At 42.9% G+C, this 18,784-nt stretch overlaps 1 protein-coding gene across 7 annotated transcripts in view; it reads right to left on the bottom strand.

The window, feature by feature from the left end:
- The window catches only part of PLD5 (phospholipase D family member 5), a 366,553-nt gene that overhangs the window by 35,618 nt on the left and 312,151 nt on the right, over positions 1 to 18,784 (bottom strand). For all 7 annotated transcript variants that reach the window (XM_070501565.1, XM_070501563.1, XM_070501562.1 and 4 more), the window contains one exon: positions 4,906 to 5,103. In XM_070501565.1, coding sequence (XP_070357666.1) covers positions 4,906 to 5,103 — 198 coding nt within the window. The remainder of the gene's footprint in view (positions 1 to 4,905; positions 5,104 to 18,784) is intronic.

Below are 18,784 nucleotides of genomic sequence, written 5' to 3' on the forward strand. Positions count from 1 at the left end.
TGATGAGTTTGGAAATAGGGCCTTTGGTGACATAGGCCACATTCTGGCATTTATAACCTGCTGTGTGTTGGGTGAGCCCCTTACGTCTTCTGAGCCTGGCTTCCTAATGGGGAGATAACAACAACGTGCCTTCCACACTAGTTTGCCCTGAGGCTTAAAGAAGAGAATGGCCAGTTCTTCTGTGCTTGCTTTCATTCATTCTGCAAATATTACTGCCAGGCTCCTAGCTCAAGTGTAGGCACTGGCATACATAGTGATCAAAATAAGATTCCTGCTTCGTGGAGCTTCACTCTACCACACGTTACATTGCATTGTGTTCATCTGTCTGTGTACTTCTCCACCAGCTTGTGAACTGCTTGGTTCTTTATCTCTGTACCTTGCGCCATGCCATGCTTAGCACATATTATATACTCAATAAATATTTGTGGAAGGAATGTGAAAGTGCTTCTCAAATGAATAAGTGTGGGCAGTTTGTGTGACCTCCAACCTGCACTCCTAGCTGGAGTGGCTTCACGCTGGGCATGTCCATCCATATGTCAACAGATCCTTATCTGCAGTTGCCTTATTGTTTTTGCCTATGTCTCCATTGCCTGAGCCAGTGCCTAGAGCCTGGCAGGTGCTCCTGTGTTTATTATGGAGATGCATGGCCATTTGTATTAGTCCCCCTTTCCCTGGGCGCAAGGTGGTACTTGACTATGGGTCCCAGAGTCCTCTATCTTTGAAAATAGTGTCTGGATATACTAGTGGCTTAAAAATGTTTGCTCAAGGTATAAATAAACCACAACACAAAAATGATCTAGTGATCTGGCAGAGGAAGTTAACTAGTTCCCATTGTTTAATTAGAGAGAAGGTTGCTAAATTCCCCTCTTGTCACTCCTGAATCAATTTTCTGAGCCTTGCGCTGCACACTCCTGTATTGCATAGTAAAGGAGAAGGGGTGGAATGTGCAGATCCGCTTCTTTGTTCCAGCTCTGTGATGATCTTTCACCAGTCAGTCAGTGCTCTGGAGGCACCATGCTTCTGGGTAATCTCTGTTGCTCTCTTAGATCAAGAAGTGCCTATTTATACACGCATGTCACTTGTTCTGCACATTCATTAAATATTTGCCTTCACAGGCTTCTGATTTATTTCATAATAGTTTCCTGATTTTAAAAAGTCTATACTCCATTCCCAGAATAGATATGTTAAAGTATAATTAAATATGAAAAGACAACCCACAGAATGGGCGGAAATATTTGCAAATCATATATCTGATAAAGGTACTTGTATCCAGAACTTATAAAGAACTCTTACAACTCAATAATAAAAAACTCAAGTAATCTAATTGAAAAATGGGCACAGGATTTGAAAGACAGCTCTCTAAAAAGATATACAAATAGCCAATAAGCATATTAAAATATGCAAATCAAAACCACATTTCACACCCACTAGAAGTATGCTAAAATGAAACAGAAAATAACGAGCATTAGCAGAGAAATTGAAACCCTCATTTATTGCTAGTGGAATTGCAAAATGGTGCAGCCAATTTGGAAAACCGTTTGTCAGTGTCTCAAAATGTTCCACATAGAGTTACCACATTACCCAACAATTCCACTCCTAAGTATAAACCTCAAAGAATTGAAAACAGGTATTCAAATAAAAACCTGTACACGACTGTTCATAGCAGCACTATTCACAATAGCCAAAAAGTAGAAACAACCAATGCCCATCAGCTGATGGATGGATAAACAAAAGGTGGCACATCCATACAATGGAATATTATTTGGCCATAAAAAGGAATGAAGTCTGATTCATGCCACAACATTAATGAACTTGGAAAACATCATACTAAGTAAGAGAAGTCAGTTACAAAATACTACACATTGTATTACTCCATTTATATGAAATGTCTAGAAAAAGGCAAATCCCTAGAACCAGAAAGTAGATTAGTGGTTGTCAGGGGCTGAGGGAGGGGAAATGGGGAGTGACTGCTAATGGGGATGGCGTTTTTCCTTGTGGTGATGACAATATTCTAAAATTACAGGGTGGAGATGATTGCAAAATTCTATGACTGTACTAAAATCCACCGAATTGTACACTTTAAAAAGATGAATTTTATGGTATGTAAGTTATATCGCCATAAAGCTGTTAAAAATGCAATTAACAATACATAGTGGAGGTTCTAAAGGGGAATATAATATGGTTATTTTTCACAGCAGCACCAAGTTCTAGTTAATGTCTGCTCTCACTCACTAAACCTATGTGAGTATCCACAGCAGACGGATAAATGAACTAAACAATAAACAACAAGAAGCGAGACCTATCTAGCACCCAGATCAGTAAAAACAGACCTTGAACTAACTCGTCTATATCTTGGAAAGCAAATGCATAATCTCAAGGGCTCTAAAAAGAAATTTACAAGATAGGACAAAAACCTCAGCCAACTATTATTCCCATTGTCTGATTTCAATGGGAAATGTAAGAAAATTGGAATCATCTGGCCCCAGTGTACTACAAAGCACATCGTTAAATCTAGCCAACCACCTCTGTGTTCCATAAGAAAATTATAAATAACCCATAGTTATATCATAACTTAAAATTTGTATTTAACCATGCTAAGTTGTGAATCATCTCAAATCCAGTTTTGGGAATGGCAATTCTTAAGGTCTTCAAATATAATTTTGCGGGTACATTAATTTAGTTTTGGGACTGTCAGCTTACAAAAATATAATATACTATTTTAAGATATTTTACAACAAATATTTTGGACTTAACTTTGTCTTGGTATTTGGTTGGCATGTACTACTCAAAACTGTGTGTACTTAGAACTTTTTATTAATATTACTACTAATAAATTCAATCCAAATTTATTTCTGCTTTTAGGGAGCCCTAAGGGAGGTGCTGGGAAAACCAACATGAAGAGAGTACAGTATAGGACCTCAGAGCCTTGAAAAATAGATGATCAATAAAGTAGTAGTTATAAAAATGTGACAGAGGCTATGATAGAACTGAGGTCAATGAACTCTAGGCAAATGATACCAATTCCAATAGTGGGGTTTTCTGACTTTATTTTATAACTATAAGATTTCATATACACCTCTGCAAAACTGATGTTTAATTAATATCTGTTAAAATGAAATTCAAAGGTAGGTTTCTTACTAATTAGGAACTAGAAAATAAAATAATAAATAAAAATAGAAAATAAAGGCATTACGTAATTTAAAAGACTATACCTGACAGAATGTTTCAAAACTCAACTTATTTTGTGGCAAAATGTTGAATAAAAAGCAATTTGTAAATGTGCCCTAGAATATGACAAAGGCTTTGCATTTTGGTGGATTTCATTAAAGGCCTGGGCCCTCTCTCGAGATAAATCAACAAACTTTGGGATCAACAAATGAGGACTCCCTCACCTGTTTAAGGGTCGGAATTTAAATTTATGCAACAACCACATTCACTTATCTCCGAGATTCAAATCGTAAATTTGAAATCCAGCAATTATCTGAAATTTGCTCATAATTCATCTATTTCTCGCTGCTTCCCATCTGTTCTACGGAACCTGGAGGAGCGAGTGTCCCTTTGGGTGTCATGTCACCCTGTTTTAAGGTGGACTAAGGGTTCCTTGGCAAATTTCCTATTGCTACCCATCTACAAATTGAGAACAATATCTGGCCTTCTTGTCTTACAAGGTTGTCTTGAGAGGAAACGACAGTGAACATATGAAGTAATTTTGTTAGTAAGATGCCCTATGCAAATGCCACTTGCTACTGCGTTACTGGCATCTACACAGACAAAAAAAGGGTTTAGCTCTATTTGATGAAAATCTTTCACAGTCTATTTTCTGCTATTCACATTTATGTGAATTTGCTATTTAAGACAAACAACTTCAACTTTCTCTTTTCTCTCTATTGCTACATTCTAAATTTTCAGATTGTGCTTTCATTTTAATAAGCTAAATGATACAGTTCACACATCAATGAAATGCTCTTCAGTGACATAAAAATTGCTGGCATAAAAGCACAGCTTATCATTGGAGAAACAGCCGTGTTAAATTGGGAACATAGTTTAGAGAGGTTTCTCTGAGCATCAGGATCAATTCAGAAGCCTGACTGAAAGCAACATTCTAAGCTCTCCCCCAGGTCCAGTGGATCAGATCCTGGGTCAGGGTAGGGGACTGCAAATCTGCATTTTAAACAGGCTCCCCAGCTGGTTCTTAAGTACTTTAAAGTTTGAGGACCAGGGTTCAGGTGTCTACATTGCCCACTCCCAGGAACGTCACGGGGACAGCTGTGATGTGTGGGCAGTGGGGTGGAGGGTGGGGAAGATGGGATGGGTGGCATGGTGGTTTTCAGTGTAGCCAGAGGCCGGGGAGCTGAGCCCTGCCCTCCTGGGTGGGCCTCTTGCCTTCCCGCCTCAATCAAGTACCACAGCTCTGCTTTTGTCTGTTGTATATACTGGGGTTCCCTCAGATGCACTTCATCAAAGTTTTTTATTGCTAAGATCAAGTCTGAAATCACTAATGCAGGGCACCAAAAATAGGATCTGGTGTCAGAAGACCTGAATGCCGGTGCATCTCTTGGCACCTGCCACCTGAGGGTCTTTGTGCTGGTAGATCAGCTTCAATATCATCATTTGTAACACGGTCACAATTCCGGGTCCACCCTACAGGACGATTGTGGAGAACAGATCAGAAAACACAAGGGATCTGAAACCAGGAGTGATTACTAAGATTTATTATTATTATTATCATTAGGGACAGCATAGGGTTGAGCATAAGAGTTGACACATTTTAACTCTTCAAAGGATGGGACAGGTCCATCATCAAACACATTTTGGCCCAACACAAGATCACACTTGAACATTCCAACTTAATAAAGGATCTTCAGAGGAGGGAGGGAAGAGGAGGAAAGAGAGGCAGCAACTCACCGACACAAACGCTTGAGATTTGGTCTCGTTCAACTGGAGCTGCAATTTCTTTTCGTTGTCATAGACCCCATAGAGCCTCTTGGACCAGGTCAGAGGCACTCTGTTCTTGAATTTTAATGAGCTGTATAAAGCGAATATCCTCTGCAAGTCGAGGACCAGGCAGCTGCAGTTGTAGAAGATGACACCGAGTTCTTTCATCTGTGAAATTAAAGTTGAAAGCATCAATGCCAGGCCTGTTTGATGATGTTATTTTCAGAGGAAAAAAATGCCCAAGAACGCAGCAGTAGCACTTGTTAAACATAAGTATGCGGATACAGGCACACTGTGGTATATGGAAATGATGCACTATAAAAATGCTTAAAGATTGCTTGCCTTTGGCTGTGGGCTCTTACAGATAATTGTTCCATATTCACTACACTTTTCACCTTAGCTCTTCAGATTCATTTCCTTACCACTAATTTTTTTGTACGAATCCTCAGATCAGGCAGCAGTAGAAAGGTGGACTGTTAATTGCCGCATAACAGAATGGTTAGGTCCTGGAATCTGGAGTCAGATTGCCTGGAATTAGGTTCCAGCTCCACAATTTTCTAGCTCTCTGACTTTGGGCGAGATACTTAGTCTCTGGGCCTTGTTTTCTTCTTCCATAAGACAGAGATAACAGTATTTATTTCACATAGTTGCTATGCTGCTTAAAATGATTAATACATGTAAGGGGCTTAGAACTTACCCTGTGCCTATCACATAATAATCACTAAAAATATATTAGCAATTATTATTCTTATTAACAGTGCACAAGCCATAGAGGAATAAACCAGTGGAATCTTGCAACAAAGAGAACACAGATTATGTTGTCCACCTCCCTCAATGCACAGATGAGGGAAGTAAAGCGCACACAGGTAAGCAAAAATACTTGCCCCAAGTTCCAGATCTAGGGAGTGGTAGATTAAGAGTTTGAATGCAGGTTTTCTGACCCTTCATCAAATACACCCAGGAGCACAGCAGCACTGGCTTCATCTGAGTCCAGTGTCACTTCGTAAACATTACAGATGGTTCTAATTTAGTCACTGAAAGTGACAAAGTGAAATGTCGGTCATAAAAGAATAGCACAAATAGACATGTTTCATTATCTGAACACCCAGTGAGGGGTTTGTGAGGGACACCTTGGCCCTTTAGGGACCTGGGGTCCACTGATATTAAACTCCCTTCCCAACCCTTCCTCCAACCCCCTACTCGAGACTCTACTCGGGGTTACGGGAGCGGTCACCCGCCATGTAGGGACCTGACCTCCCTTGCCTCCTGGGATGCCCCAATACACCGTGCCATGGAGCTCTTTTCATGCTCATCAGTACCCGTCCAGCCCCATCCCAGCTCCAATGCACACATGTTATTTACCCTGCTGATGGACTTGTTCCTATTTTTTCTTTGATGCAAAAAATAAAGCAATGAACATCCTTGCACATGTATCTTTGTGCACCTGTGCAAGTATTTCTTTAGTATAGATTCCTAGAATTGGATGGACAAATACATTAAGGACAATCAGAGGTTAAGAAAGTAGGAGGAGATAGTGTGGGGGGGTGGTATCAGGTAGGTGCAAAGGCACTGAAGCTGGTGGGGATATAATCAGAGCTGTGTGGCTGAAGCTGAGTGACATTAGGGAGAATGTGTGTGTGTGTGAGTGTGTAAATATTTCTTTCTGATGCCCTGGGGTAATACTGGAGGGACAAGGATGTCAGATCATCAGGGCCTTTTGAGCTGGGATAAGGAGTTTGACATTTATGCTGAAGGTCATGAGGCTGGTGGCAATGAGGGAGGAGGTGTGACCAGGCTGTGGACTGGAAAGGTCCCTGGCTGTGGTGTGGAGATGGACGACAGGATGAGGGAGCTGGGGCAGGGCATTCAGCCCCAGGCCTTGGCAGGAGCAAGAGGACACACTTCCAAGTTCTTACATGTTTTCTCACCCCATAGATTTGAAAGACTGTCCAGAGGGGCTGCTAGCAGTTGCTAACCCCATTCTGGTTGAAGCCAGGGCCGACTGTGCTGTTTGCCGAGTCTCTGCTGACACGACCTCAGGAGTATTAAGCTCTGCATCTGACCTTCTCGCTTTTGTGCCTTTTCCCAGATTGAATCAGTGCTGCCACATTACCTTCTCCAAGGAAGCCTTCAGCATTTCAGGATGTCTCAACCTTTGTATCAGTTTAGCTTTCTAACTAGACTCTTTGGCGGTGGGAGTGGAGGGGCAGAGGAGCTCAGACCAGTTCCCATGTAAGTAAGTAGCTATCCCACAGGACCAGGGCATCCTGGACATGTTTCTGTCTGCCAGACACAGGCAAGGTTAGTGCACCTGCAGGGGGCTGGCCTTGCCCAGGGCCATCCTCAAGAAGAAACAAACAAAAAGGACCCTGAGGCTAAAGATGTGGATTGACGTCTAGGGTCTTTCACCAACCAGATATAGGGCCTTGGACAGCTCATCCAATTTCTGAGTCTTTGTCTTCTCTTCTGAACAGTGAGGGGGTCTGGCTCATAAAGCATACAGGGGTCTTCCAGCCTTGCCATCTACAGCTCAGGGCCATCGGTTTCCTGCCCACCTCGCATCCCCTTCTGAGCACTGCTCAGACAGCTTCCGTTGGTGCACCAGGACCAGCTCCTTTAGGCTTCTGCATGACTGTGGCTTTAAATTCAGACAAGAGAGGTTTGCATCTTGGTTCTGCAACTTGTTTGTTGAACAGCCTTGCGTAAATTACTTAACTCTTACATTTCAGTTTATTGCTCAATGAGGATAATACCTATCTCCAAGGTTTGCTGTTAGAGTTTAACAATTATCAGAATTTCAAAAGCTAGTATTTATTGAGTGCTTACTTGGTGTGTGCACTGGGCTGAACAGTGTCCCTCACTATTCACTCAACCCGGAACCTGTGACTGTGACCTCATTGGGAAATACACTCTTTGCAGATGGAATCGAGATGAAGTCACACTGATGTAGCGTGGCCCTACATCTAATATGACTGTTGTCCTTATAGGAAAAAGAAAATTTGGACAGAGACACAGATACGCAGAGGAGATCGCCACATGAAGAAAGAGATGGCGAGACGCATCGACAAGCCAAGCAATACAAGGATTGCCCGCAATCGCCAGAAGCCAGGAGGTGAGGAAAGAGTCTCCCGCCAGGCTTCAGAGAGAGCACCGCTCTGCCCACACCCTGGTTTCCGACCTGTAGCCTCCGGAACTGTGAGACAATAGACTCCTGGCCTTTTAAGTCACCAAGGTTGTGGCAGTTTGTTATGGCAGCCCTAGGAAACCGAGACAGTGTCCCTGAACGACTCATCTTGATGGTGGGTCAGGGAGATACAAGGTTTACTTACTTCTCCCATTTTACATAGGAGGAAACAGAGGCTTGGAGAGTTATTTGCTCAGTGGTAAGTGACACAGCTGAGCTATGAACTTTGGTCTAACTCGGAAGCCTGTGTGCTTAATCATTATGCTATACGGCACTTAGCACGTGGCTGGCATACAATCCACGTGTCTACTCTGATTAATTCTATGCAGCCTTTCTGGCCAACCCGTTTCCTGCTTTGTCTAGTACTGCACTTGGTACATACTTCGCATGTGGCAGGTTCTTACACTGTATGATAATTTTTACAAAATTTATGACTGTTTCCGCTAAGTGACTCTGCAGACTCTGAAGGCAGAGACTGTGTCAGGTTCATATTTTTATTTCCACTGTTGGGCTACAGTACTTGCTTAGAAAATGTTTACTGAATGAATGCCTGCCCTTCAAGATGATTTAAAGGCAGTCAGAGATGAAAACAAGCTTCCTTCTCAACCCAAGAGCCCTAGTTCAAGGTCAGCCTGATGCCCTCTGATCTTAAGCACTTGAACCTAACAGGAATCTCTCTTCTGGTGCCGAGGGCCCTGGAACAGCAAACCTGGTGATGCTTGCACAAATCCATGTGGCCATGCAGCTCCAGAGATCCACCCGGAAGACATTCACAAGCACAGAGTTCAGTGGTCAGTATCAACACAGGCCTTAGATTGGTGACTGAGCCAAGTGGCCTCCTGCACCTACCAACAATGGGTACAGAGCCCAACACGGGCTTGTCTTTTGAATGGGGACTGCCACAACAGCCAAGCCCAAGTAGAGCTAGAGATAGAATGCCATGAAAGTAGAAATCCAGGGACTCATTTGATTTTTGTGACCAAAAGGTGAACTTGGTGGCCACGATTTACTTTCACTATGTTTGGACCCTTGGGTCCTTTGCTTTTTCTACATCAGACTATCAGTATTTTCAGGTGACTTGCTCACACATGGCAAACAGGTACGTATGGAAACCTCTGTTCACAGTCTAGATAAGAATATGATGCTTCCTTGTCCACCAATTTCCTCAGGAATAGTTGCCCCTTAGCTTCACGTGGAGGTTACATCCTCTCAGCTGTGGTTGGGGCAGATCAAAGCCAACAGCAGTGGTTGGGGATCAAAGCTGCTGCCCCCCACCATTCTCCACTGACTCTCCCCTGATACATAGAACGATATTAAATGAAGCAGCCACATGATTGCAGGCTCCCCACACCTGTGAAGAAAGACAATCACTCTTCAACAAGCTATGACATGATTAATCTGGGTAATGATTCATGTGAAGTTTGACATCTGGTAGGAGGCCAGCATGGCAAACAACCCTGATGGCTTTTCCCTGAGAAGGAACGAGAGAGAGAGAGACAGAAAGACAGAGAGACAGAGAGATAGAGCAAGAGAAATCTCTCAATACGAACTAATCAGGACAGAGCAAGTCATCTGCTCAAACAGGCTCTGAAGACAGACTAACTTAACTGTGGGTAAGGCATTGAAACTCTTCACTTCCTTCATCAGTAAAATGGGTATAAATCACAGGATTGCTATAAAGAATAAGTGAAAAAATGCATGTAAGCAATGCATGTAAAACATTTAGCCCAGTGCCTGCCTCAAATAGTGTTAGCTTTGGTGACACCAAGGTCCACCCTTCTTTTTCTGCCTTCTGAGGATGTTTCTACTACACCCTTGCTCTAAAGGGTTCAAGATTTGTTAGAATCGAGGAATAGATGTGGCAAAATTCTTTCTCCACCAACAATTTTACTTTAACCACCAACAGATTCCAGATACTCAGTCACAAGTGTGAGGGCACCAAAATTCATTCTTCAGAGACTGTTTGTGGCTAGGTTGAGTTGGTGCCAGGATGGTCACAACAGAGAGGCTATTTCAGATGTATGAAATACAACACTTCCACTTGCTTCTCCAGGTCAGCTCTTCTTGATCATGAATGTAAGCCTTTAGCAGATGATGGCCACTTTATGAATGGGAGACAATGAAATGTTGTCGTTTCTTAATGAAAAATCCATTTCTATCTAATATCAAATTCGTATATTTAAGAAATTGAAAGAACATAAAAGACTGGCACGTAGAAACCTTCTGACAGTTCTCTCATACACAGGACACTATTGACTCTTTGTTGGGGAGAGTGTGTGCTTCCTCTTCAGGCCCACAGCAGTGGCCACAAGGTACACACCAGGCTAATTACAGTCATGGCCTAACTATATCCACATCTCCACCTTCATCTAGATCCAGATCTGGATCCAGTTTTACATCTACATCTATAGTCATATTCAGATCTACAACTACGTCTACATCTACCTCCAGATCCAGATCCAGATCTACATCTGCATCCATGTCCATATCCCCATCCACCTCTACAGTCTACATCCAGATCCAGATCCAGATCCAGATCTACATCTGCATCCATGTCCATATCCACATCCACATCTACAGTGTACATCTACATCCAGATCCAGATCCAGATCTACATCTGCATCCATGTCCATATCCACCTCCACCTCTACAGTCTACATCTACATCCAGATCCAGATCCAGATCTACATCTGCATCCATGTCCATATCCACATCCACCTCTACAGTCTACATCTACATCCAGATCCAGATCCAGATCTACATCTGCATCCATGTCCATATCCCCATCCACCTCTACAGTCTACATCTACATCCAGATCCAGATCCAGATCTACATCTGCATCCATGTCCATATCCACATCCACATCTACAGTCTACATCTACATCCAGATCCAGATCCAGATCTACATCTGCATCCATGTCCATATCCCCATCCACCTCTACAGTCTACATCTACATCCAGATCCAGATCTACATCTGCATCCATGTCCATATCCACATCCACCTCTACAGTCTACATCTACATCCAGATCCAGATCCAGATCTACATCTGCATCCATGTCCATATCCCCATCCACCTCTACAGTGTACATCTACATCCAGATCCAGATCCAGATCTACATCTGCATCCATGTCCATATCCACATCCACATCTACAGTGTACATCTACATCCAGATCCAGATCCAGATCTACATCTGCATCCATGTCCATATCCACATCCACATCTACAGTCTACATCTACATCCAGATCCACATCCAGATCTACATCTGCATCCATGTCCATATCCACATCCACCTCTACAGTCTACATCTACCTCCAGATCCAGATCTACATCTGCATCCATGTCCATATCCACATCCACATCTACAGTCTACATCTACATCCAGATCCAGATCCAGATCTACATCTGCATCCATGTCCATATCCCCATCCACCTCTACAGTCTACATCTACCTCCAGATCCAGATCTACATCTGCATCCATGTCCATATCCACATCCACATCTACAGTCTACATCTACATCCAGATCCAGATCCAGATCTACATCTGCATCCATGTCCATATCCCCATCCACCTCTACAGTCTACATCTACATCCAGATCCAGATCCAGATCTACATCTGCATCCATGTCCATATCCACATCCACATCTACAGTGTACATCTACATCCAGATCCAGATCCAGATCTACATCTGCATCCATGTCCATATCCACATCCACATCTACAGTCTACATCTACATCCAGATCCACATCCAGATCTACATCTGCATCCATGTCCATATCCACATCCACCTCTACAGTCTACATCTACCTCCAGATCCAGATCTACATCTGCATCCATGTCCATATCCACATCCACCTCTACAGTCTACATCTACCTCCAGATCCAGATCTACATCTGCATCCATGTCCATATCCACATCCACATCTACAGTGTACATCTACATCCAGATCCAGATCCAGATCTACATCTGCATCCATGTCCATATCCACATCCACATCTACAGTCTACATCTACATCCAGATCCAGATCCAGATCTACATCTGCATCCATGTCCATATCCCCATCCACCTCTACAGTCTACATCTACATCCAGATCCAGATCTACATCTGCATCCATGTCCATATCCACATCCACCTCTACAGTCTACATCCAGATCCAGATCCAGATCCAGATCTACATCTGCATCCATGTCCATATCCCCATCCACCTCTACAGTCTACATCTACATCCAGATCCAGATCTACATCTGCATCCATGTCCATATCCCCATCCACCTCTACAGTCTACATCTACATCCAGATCCAGATCCAGATCTACATCTATGACTATGTCTATGTCTTCGTCTGTGCCTACATCTACATCATCTTCTTCTATGAAGCTTCTGAGACTACAGCAGAGAACAAGTCATACCTGATTCCAGCCCTCAGGAGCTTAGAACACAGAACATAGCAGAGAATATAGACAAAAACCATAAAGTTATGAACATAAGGTGTTTTATGACAGCAGTACATGTTTTGAGGCAGACATTCTAATTCCCACTTTAGAGATGAAAGCACTGAGGCCATGGTCACTAATCTTGCCCAAGTAACCTTGCTAATAAGTAGCAGAGCTCCCCTCTGAACCCAGTCTGTTTTGACTCTTTAGCCTGTTTCTTTCCACCGTTTCACCTGCCACAGGCTGTCTGTACTCCTACATCCTTGGGGGAAGTTTCCCCAGCACTTTCTACTATACTAAAGGAACAAGTTAAAGAGCAGTTCAGTTGCTCTGTTAACCTGAAGACACGGAGTGGCTGGAGCTAAAATGCTGGGGATGATTGACTGATGTTTCTAAATGTAAGTGTGAATACTCAAATAAAATCTGATTTCCGACAAAGAAATAGAAGGTAGAGGGCAAGAAGCTGTCATCGAAACAGAGTGTGTTGAGGTCATATTAGGCGTGGATTCCCACTGAAGTCAATGGACAATGTTGTTCTCAAGACTCGATCCAATTCTCTCCATAGAAATGCCAGGAAGCTTGGTTGGATTCCTCTGGGAAAGCCAGGAAGATGAAGGCAGAGGTTTCAAGAAAGCCCAATGGGATCAAATTGTTGTTAAGTGTGTGAGCTTAGAGACCAGATGGAGCTGTATGAACATTACGGCTCTTCAACTCATGAGCTGTGTGACTGGACTAGCTCTTCAATTTCTTTACACCCCCAAGAAAAAGAAAAGCAGCCCCTGACATCTGGAAGCTGACATGTGACTGTCAGCCTGCCCTAGATGTTTCTAGGAGCTGACCTGGCACTCGCAGCTGTGGCCCTGGTGATCTCCTACTCAACATGAGCCATTTCCAGCACACTGCCATCACACAAGGCCCCTCTGTGACTGTCCACGATGGTTCAAGATGAAATCAAGACCACTCTGTAATCGTGTCTGAACATAAACAAAAACGTGAGCATTGTCCAAGCCACAAAAATGACCAAACAGCCCCATCCTGGCTAAGAGGATTGACTGCTGCTTCTTTACCAACTATAGCTTTAGCCTCGCTTCCATTCTGCCTCCCATGTAGTTAAGATTTGTTAAGATACCCAATCATAAAACCACCCCTACTTCCTGACAGCATCCATGCCTGAGCAAAACCCTGCTTCCTTAAACCTTCCCCCAAATTACCTCACACAAGCCAAATCCCACAAGAAGGCCTTTCCAAAGCCCGCCTCCTGACACACCCCTGGTTTGTCCAGGTGTACATTCTCCTTCACTGTAACAAGCAACTTGTTCACCTTCAGGGGGCTTGCCGGTCTTTGGCTGGGAGGGCAATGCCATCACCTCATCCCCATAACACCTACATCCTAGGTGTGTGAGGACAGACGAATGCAGCAGAGCACGGCGACCAACACTCACTATGGGTTGACTATTGCCATTCTATCCTAAATCATATTGTGCAGGGAATTCAATTCAATATTGTTTCAGCTGAAACAGGAAGTCTGCCGAGAAAGCAGAGCAGGAGGCATTTCGGGGGATGAATAATGAAGGCAATAATGGCTCTTGTGGAAAGGCATAAAGGAGTGCAGCACTTTGGGAAGAGGCTTCGCCCATTAGAACCCAAGGCCAAGGAATGCTGCCGAGACGTTTTCAGTGTTGCTGTCTTCCGGTCTCTGTATCTGTTACATACTTTGTTTCGGAATGTATACCATCACGTATTTTAATCTGGAAATCTGGGAACCAATTCTTTAAAAACTAATGGAAAAACTAGAAGCATAAAAAAAATGCTTATTTAATGGCACCGTAATTATGAGTGATGTTTGTCCCTTTAGGTCTGATGAGATGGAGGGAAATATATTTATGAACATTGTCAGCATTTATCATCTCCAAGGCTCTCCTTAGGTACCATTTATCATCATCAAGATGCAGGTGGGCACCATCCCTCTGTGCACGCTATCTAGATTTTCTCCAGCTACTAGTACTGCTAGTGACTCTATTCTAAACACAGTTTAGTGTTCCTTTTCTTCTGTCGTATAAGCTGCTTTCTGTGAGCTTTTGTCTGCAATCCCTGACATCATTCTGCTCTGTGACTGCATTACAGCTTTAGAATCTGAAGGCAATGGAAGAACCCAAGCCTTGGCCCCTAGAGATGTAAAGAGAATTACACTTCCTCTGAGTATCTTCCTCTCAACCCTAGAATGACTCAAATTGTACATATTTGGTTCAGGCTGGTGTTGACTGAAGATGGAAAAAAAGAAACTGGCTTTTGTTTGGTGTATTTTTTAACCAGAGCGAAAATTCAGGATAGGTTTATGAGCAAATCTTCTTAAAATACTGGCAGTGGGAAAAATAACACAGATGTGGGCTTCTGTAGACCTTCTATGTCTAGGTTGTCAAAGAAACAAAAGAGAAATTGACTAATTGATTAGCTGAGGCGCTCTTAATGTTCCCTTACCAATAAGACAAACCTTCCGTGTGGAGGCCAGCCCTCTGCCTGCTGGTGGGCTGCTCAGCCCAGCACCGCCTCGATGGCCAGCCACATGCCCGCTGCGCATCCGGATGGGCCGCCCTGACTTTTCAGTCCAGTCACACAGTTGACAGCTGACTGAATGGCCCAACTGTTTGAATAAAACAATCTTGAAAAAGCTAGAGATTTATCGGCTAATGATTCTTTGGAAGAGATATTATTCTTAGAAAGAGACTGTCTTTTCCACATAATGGGCATAGTGTTAGTGATCAACCCACGGAGCTGAGAGGCTTAGGGCCGCAAACAATATGGAGGACCCTGCCAAGAAGCTGGTTTAAGGGTTATGATCTTGTTCAAAACTCAAGTTATATCAATGGTTCCATTCAGCCCCTTCTGTAGGCCATGATGAAGTGTGGGAGACCTTTTGGAGTATTCGGGTTTGACACAATCCAGGAGATGCTATGACTTACTGCTTTGGGAGGAATCATAAGAGAAGTGGTACTAATTTATTATAGTGCTTACTGTGCACCAGGCACTATTCTAAATGCTTTACAAGTTTGCATTCATTTTAAACCTCACAACATCTCATTTCACAAGTAAGAAAACTGAGATATGGAGAGACTAAGGGACTTACCCAAATGCACAGCTAGTGAGCAGAGAAGCTGCGATTATGATACTGAAAGGCTAGTTTAATATTTCATCTTCAGGAAGAGTTGCTTACAAAGCGGAGCGCCCACAGACAGAAGTCCCCTGTGAGGGAGACGTGAGTCCTGCTGTTTACGTGCATGTTCTCTTTTTTCTGCCCTGCAATTTCTATTAGTAGTCTCAGTTTCAAAACAAATTAAGAAGTAGGAGAAACATGTAATTATATCAGAAAAATGTTTTTCTTTATTTTCTGAAAATCAGTGGAAGGCAGTTATAAAGGGAAATGCAGTGAGTGAAAGAAAAGAGACCCTTTCTGCTTAGGACCTGAGAGGCAGCACAGAGGGAGACAGGCCTGGTTGGGTGGGTTTTGATGATGCAGAAGCCAAAGCAGGCATCTGATGGATGCTCTTGTCAGCAGAACGAAGGGAGGAGAGGCATTAGCATCATTCTTTGCTGTAATTCAGAATAATTCATACAAGTTAGCTTAACCACAGCTCAATTTATCATTTACAGATGCCCGGTTTGTTGTTTTCATGATTTTATAGAAATGTGGACAAGCATTTCTTTAATTTTCTTGACAAAGACAAAAGAACCTGCAACTGTGAGGAACTAACATGCATCCAGTTAGCTGCTGATTGATATTCTGAGTTACTGCACGAAATTTAATTACTAGCAGCTCTAACTTGATTTTGTTTCTGCCCTCAAGGTGAAATCTCTGTTCCTGGGGACAGAAAATAAAGAACTGAATCTTAGCAGCTCAAAGACAGCCTCCTGCTCAGAAATGTACTCCCGGGCCCCTTCACTCTGACAGTGGGTGGTCTATACCACTTAACTTCTTGATGTCTTATTTTCTTTGTTACCAAGGGGGAATAACAATGCTTGCCAGAAGGAACGTGACTAACTGAAGAAACAGGAGAATGTAAGAACATTAGAGAACAGCTAGGCCAACCTTTTTCAAAATTAAGGAAACTGAGGTCCCCAAAGGATAAATGGCTTGTGAGGTCACAGAATAATGTCTTGTGATTTCCATTCCTGGGCTGCTTCACCAAATAAGGCTGTGCAAATACCACACAGTGTCATTTAGGATGAATGTGGGGTGTTGCCTTTTTCCTCCCTCCCTCCTTCCCTCCCTCCCTGTTTCTCCTTTCCTCCCTCCCTTCATCCCTCCTTTCTGCTCTCCCTTCCTTCCTCCCTCCCTCCCTTCTCCCTTCCTTCCCTCCCTCCTTCCCTTTTCTTCCCTCCTTTCTCTTTCTTTTCCTTCCTTCTTTCACTTTAATCAATGCTTCATCTTTTATAGGGGTCTGAAAAACTTTCCAAAGGACCACTGTTCATTTGGCATCTTTGACTTCTCGCCATAAGAAAATCACACATCAATCTCTTGGCTTTACATAGTCAAAGAGAGATCAATAGATAAAACCTTGACTAGAGTGACTGGAGAATGTTAATGGGAGGAATCTTAAAAGGATGGGGCTAAGAGTGGAACGGCATGAGACAAATTGGAAACACATTTCAGTTGTTTTTGGGAGTACTTTAATTTTATCCTGCTTCTTTAGAAGAGTTGAAAATGATTCCAAAATGCCACCACAGCTCCTCTTTTCTGTCTTCTTAATGAGCAAGGAGGAAGCTGAGATCTTGCCATTTTCAGTTCATTGTAACTGATCCCCTTTCCAAACCTGTCCAAGGATCTACTCTCCTTTGACAAAACGTTGGGCCAAGCCTGAGTAACTCTCTCTGCCTTGCAGGTCTGTAAAATAAACACCTGGCCCTACTTATGCACCAGGATATTAACAATAATGTGACTATTACCAATTTAGCTTCTTATTCATGCAAAGATGAAATAATTAAGGAAAGTGGAGAAGTAGAAAAAATCTTTTCTGAAAGAAAATGCAAAATGTAGAAATCTTGTGCTGCTCTCCTTTGCAGTCAAGCCATCTAATAGCAGGAAGTGGATAAAACTTAGTCAGTTTTCATTTGTAGATTATAATTCATAAAGCTAATTTAGTCTTCCGAGTCTGCTTTGAGAGAGACCTTGAAGTACAGAAACACTTTGAAAATTTTCAGAAAAAAGGACCCTCATCTTGTCCCAGAGAAGTGTTTTGATGTCTATCTATTCCATTCCTCCTCAATCATTCTTGTAATTCAGAGCATGACTCACTGGAGTTCTCCTCCTCAGTGAGGCCGTCATGAGCAATACTGAGCCCCTTTACCTACATCACAGCAGTGGGAGCAACAAAGGTAGGAGATAACTAGCCTTTTAGAAAGAAATGTTGCATGTCTACGTAGCTTGAGAAAGATCTCAGAATGGTAAAAGGAGATAGCGCTTCTCTTCTGATCTGGCCAGAATGGGCTAGCCTGCAACCCTGAGAATAATCGCTGGCCGTCCAGGGAATTTATTTGCCTAAGTGGATAGAGCAAGGACTCAGGCTGGAATTCTAGTTCTGCTGCCTTCTCCAGTGTGACTGTAGGCAAGTTCCTGTCATGCCTGTAGCTGACAAGTTCCTTAATCTCTCTGAAAAGTAGGGCAATAATAATACTCATAGAGTTGTTGAGATGATTAAACAAATATATACAATCTGCTTAGGACAAGGTCTGCCACATAGAATAACAAGCGTTTGCTATCATCATCATCACAACCAACCACACAGCCCACATAGAATAACAAGTGTTTGCTATCATCGTCATCATCATCACTGTCCTCAGCAGCAGCAGCAGCAGCACAACCAACCACACCCCAGAAGGAGTTACTTGCACACTTCCGCCACACCTATACTCTCCAGGAAAAGGTTCTTGGCCATGCGGTGACCTACTGCGCCTCACATATGGAAACTACGAATGAACTTTCCAGGCTCTGCTGCTCCTGCCTCAAACAGATTCCTCCCTCCCCTCCTTAGTGCAATCAGGAAACTCGTCTATCTACATATTTTCCATTTTTCATCTTATTAGTACTGCATGCTTATAAAACGAGACTCTCCTGGTCTCCACCATGACTTTGAGAACCATCTTCTTCCTCACCCAGGGTTCCTACCTTAGGCTAAGACTTTAGTCCAAAGATTAAGAGCTTCTGCCCCTTTGGAAGTATTAAAAAGAG

The sequence above is a fragment of the Equus asinus genome, chromosome 30 (assembly GCF_041296235.1).
Source record: "Equus asinus isolate D_3611 breed Donkey chromosome 30, EquAss-T2T_v2, whole genome shotgun sequence".
In the NCBI taxonomy this organism is placed as follows: Eukaryota; Metazoa; Chordata; class Mammalia; order Perissodactyla; family Equidae; genus Equus; species Equus asinus.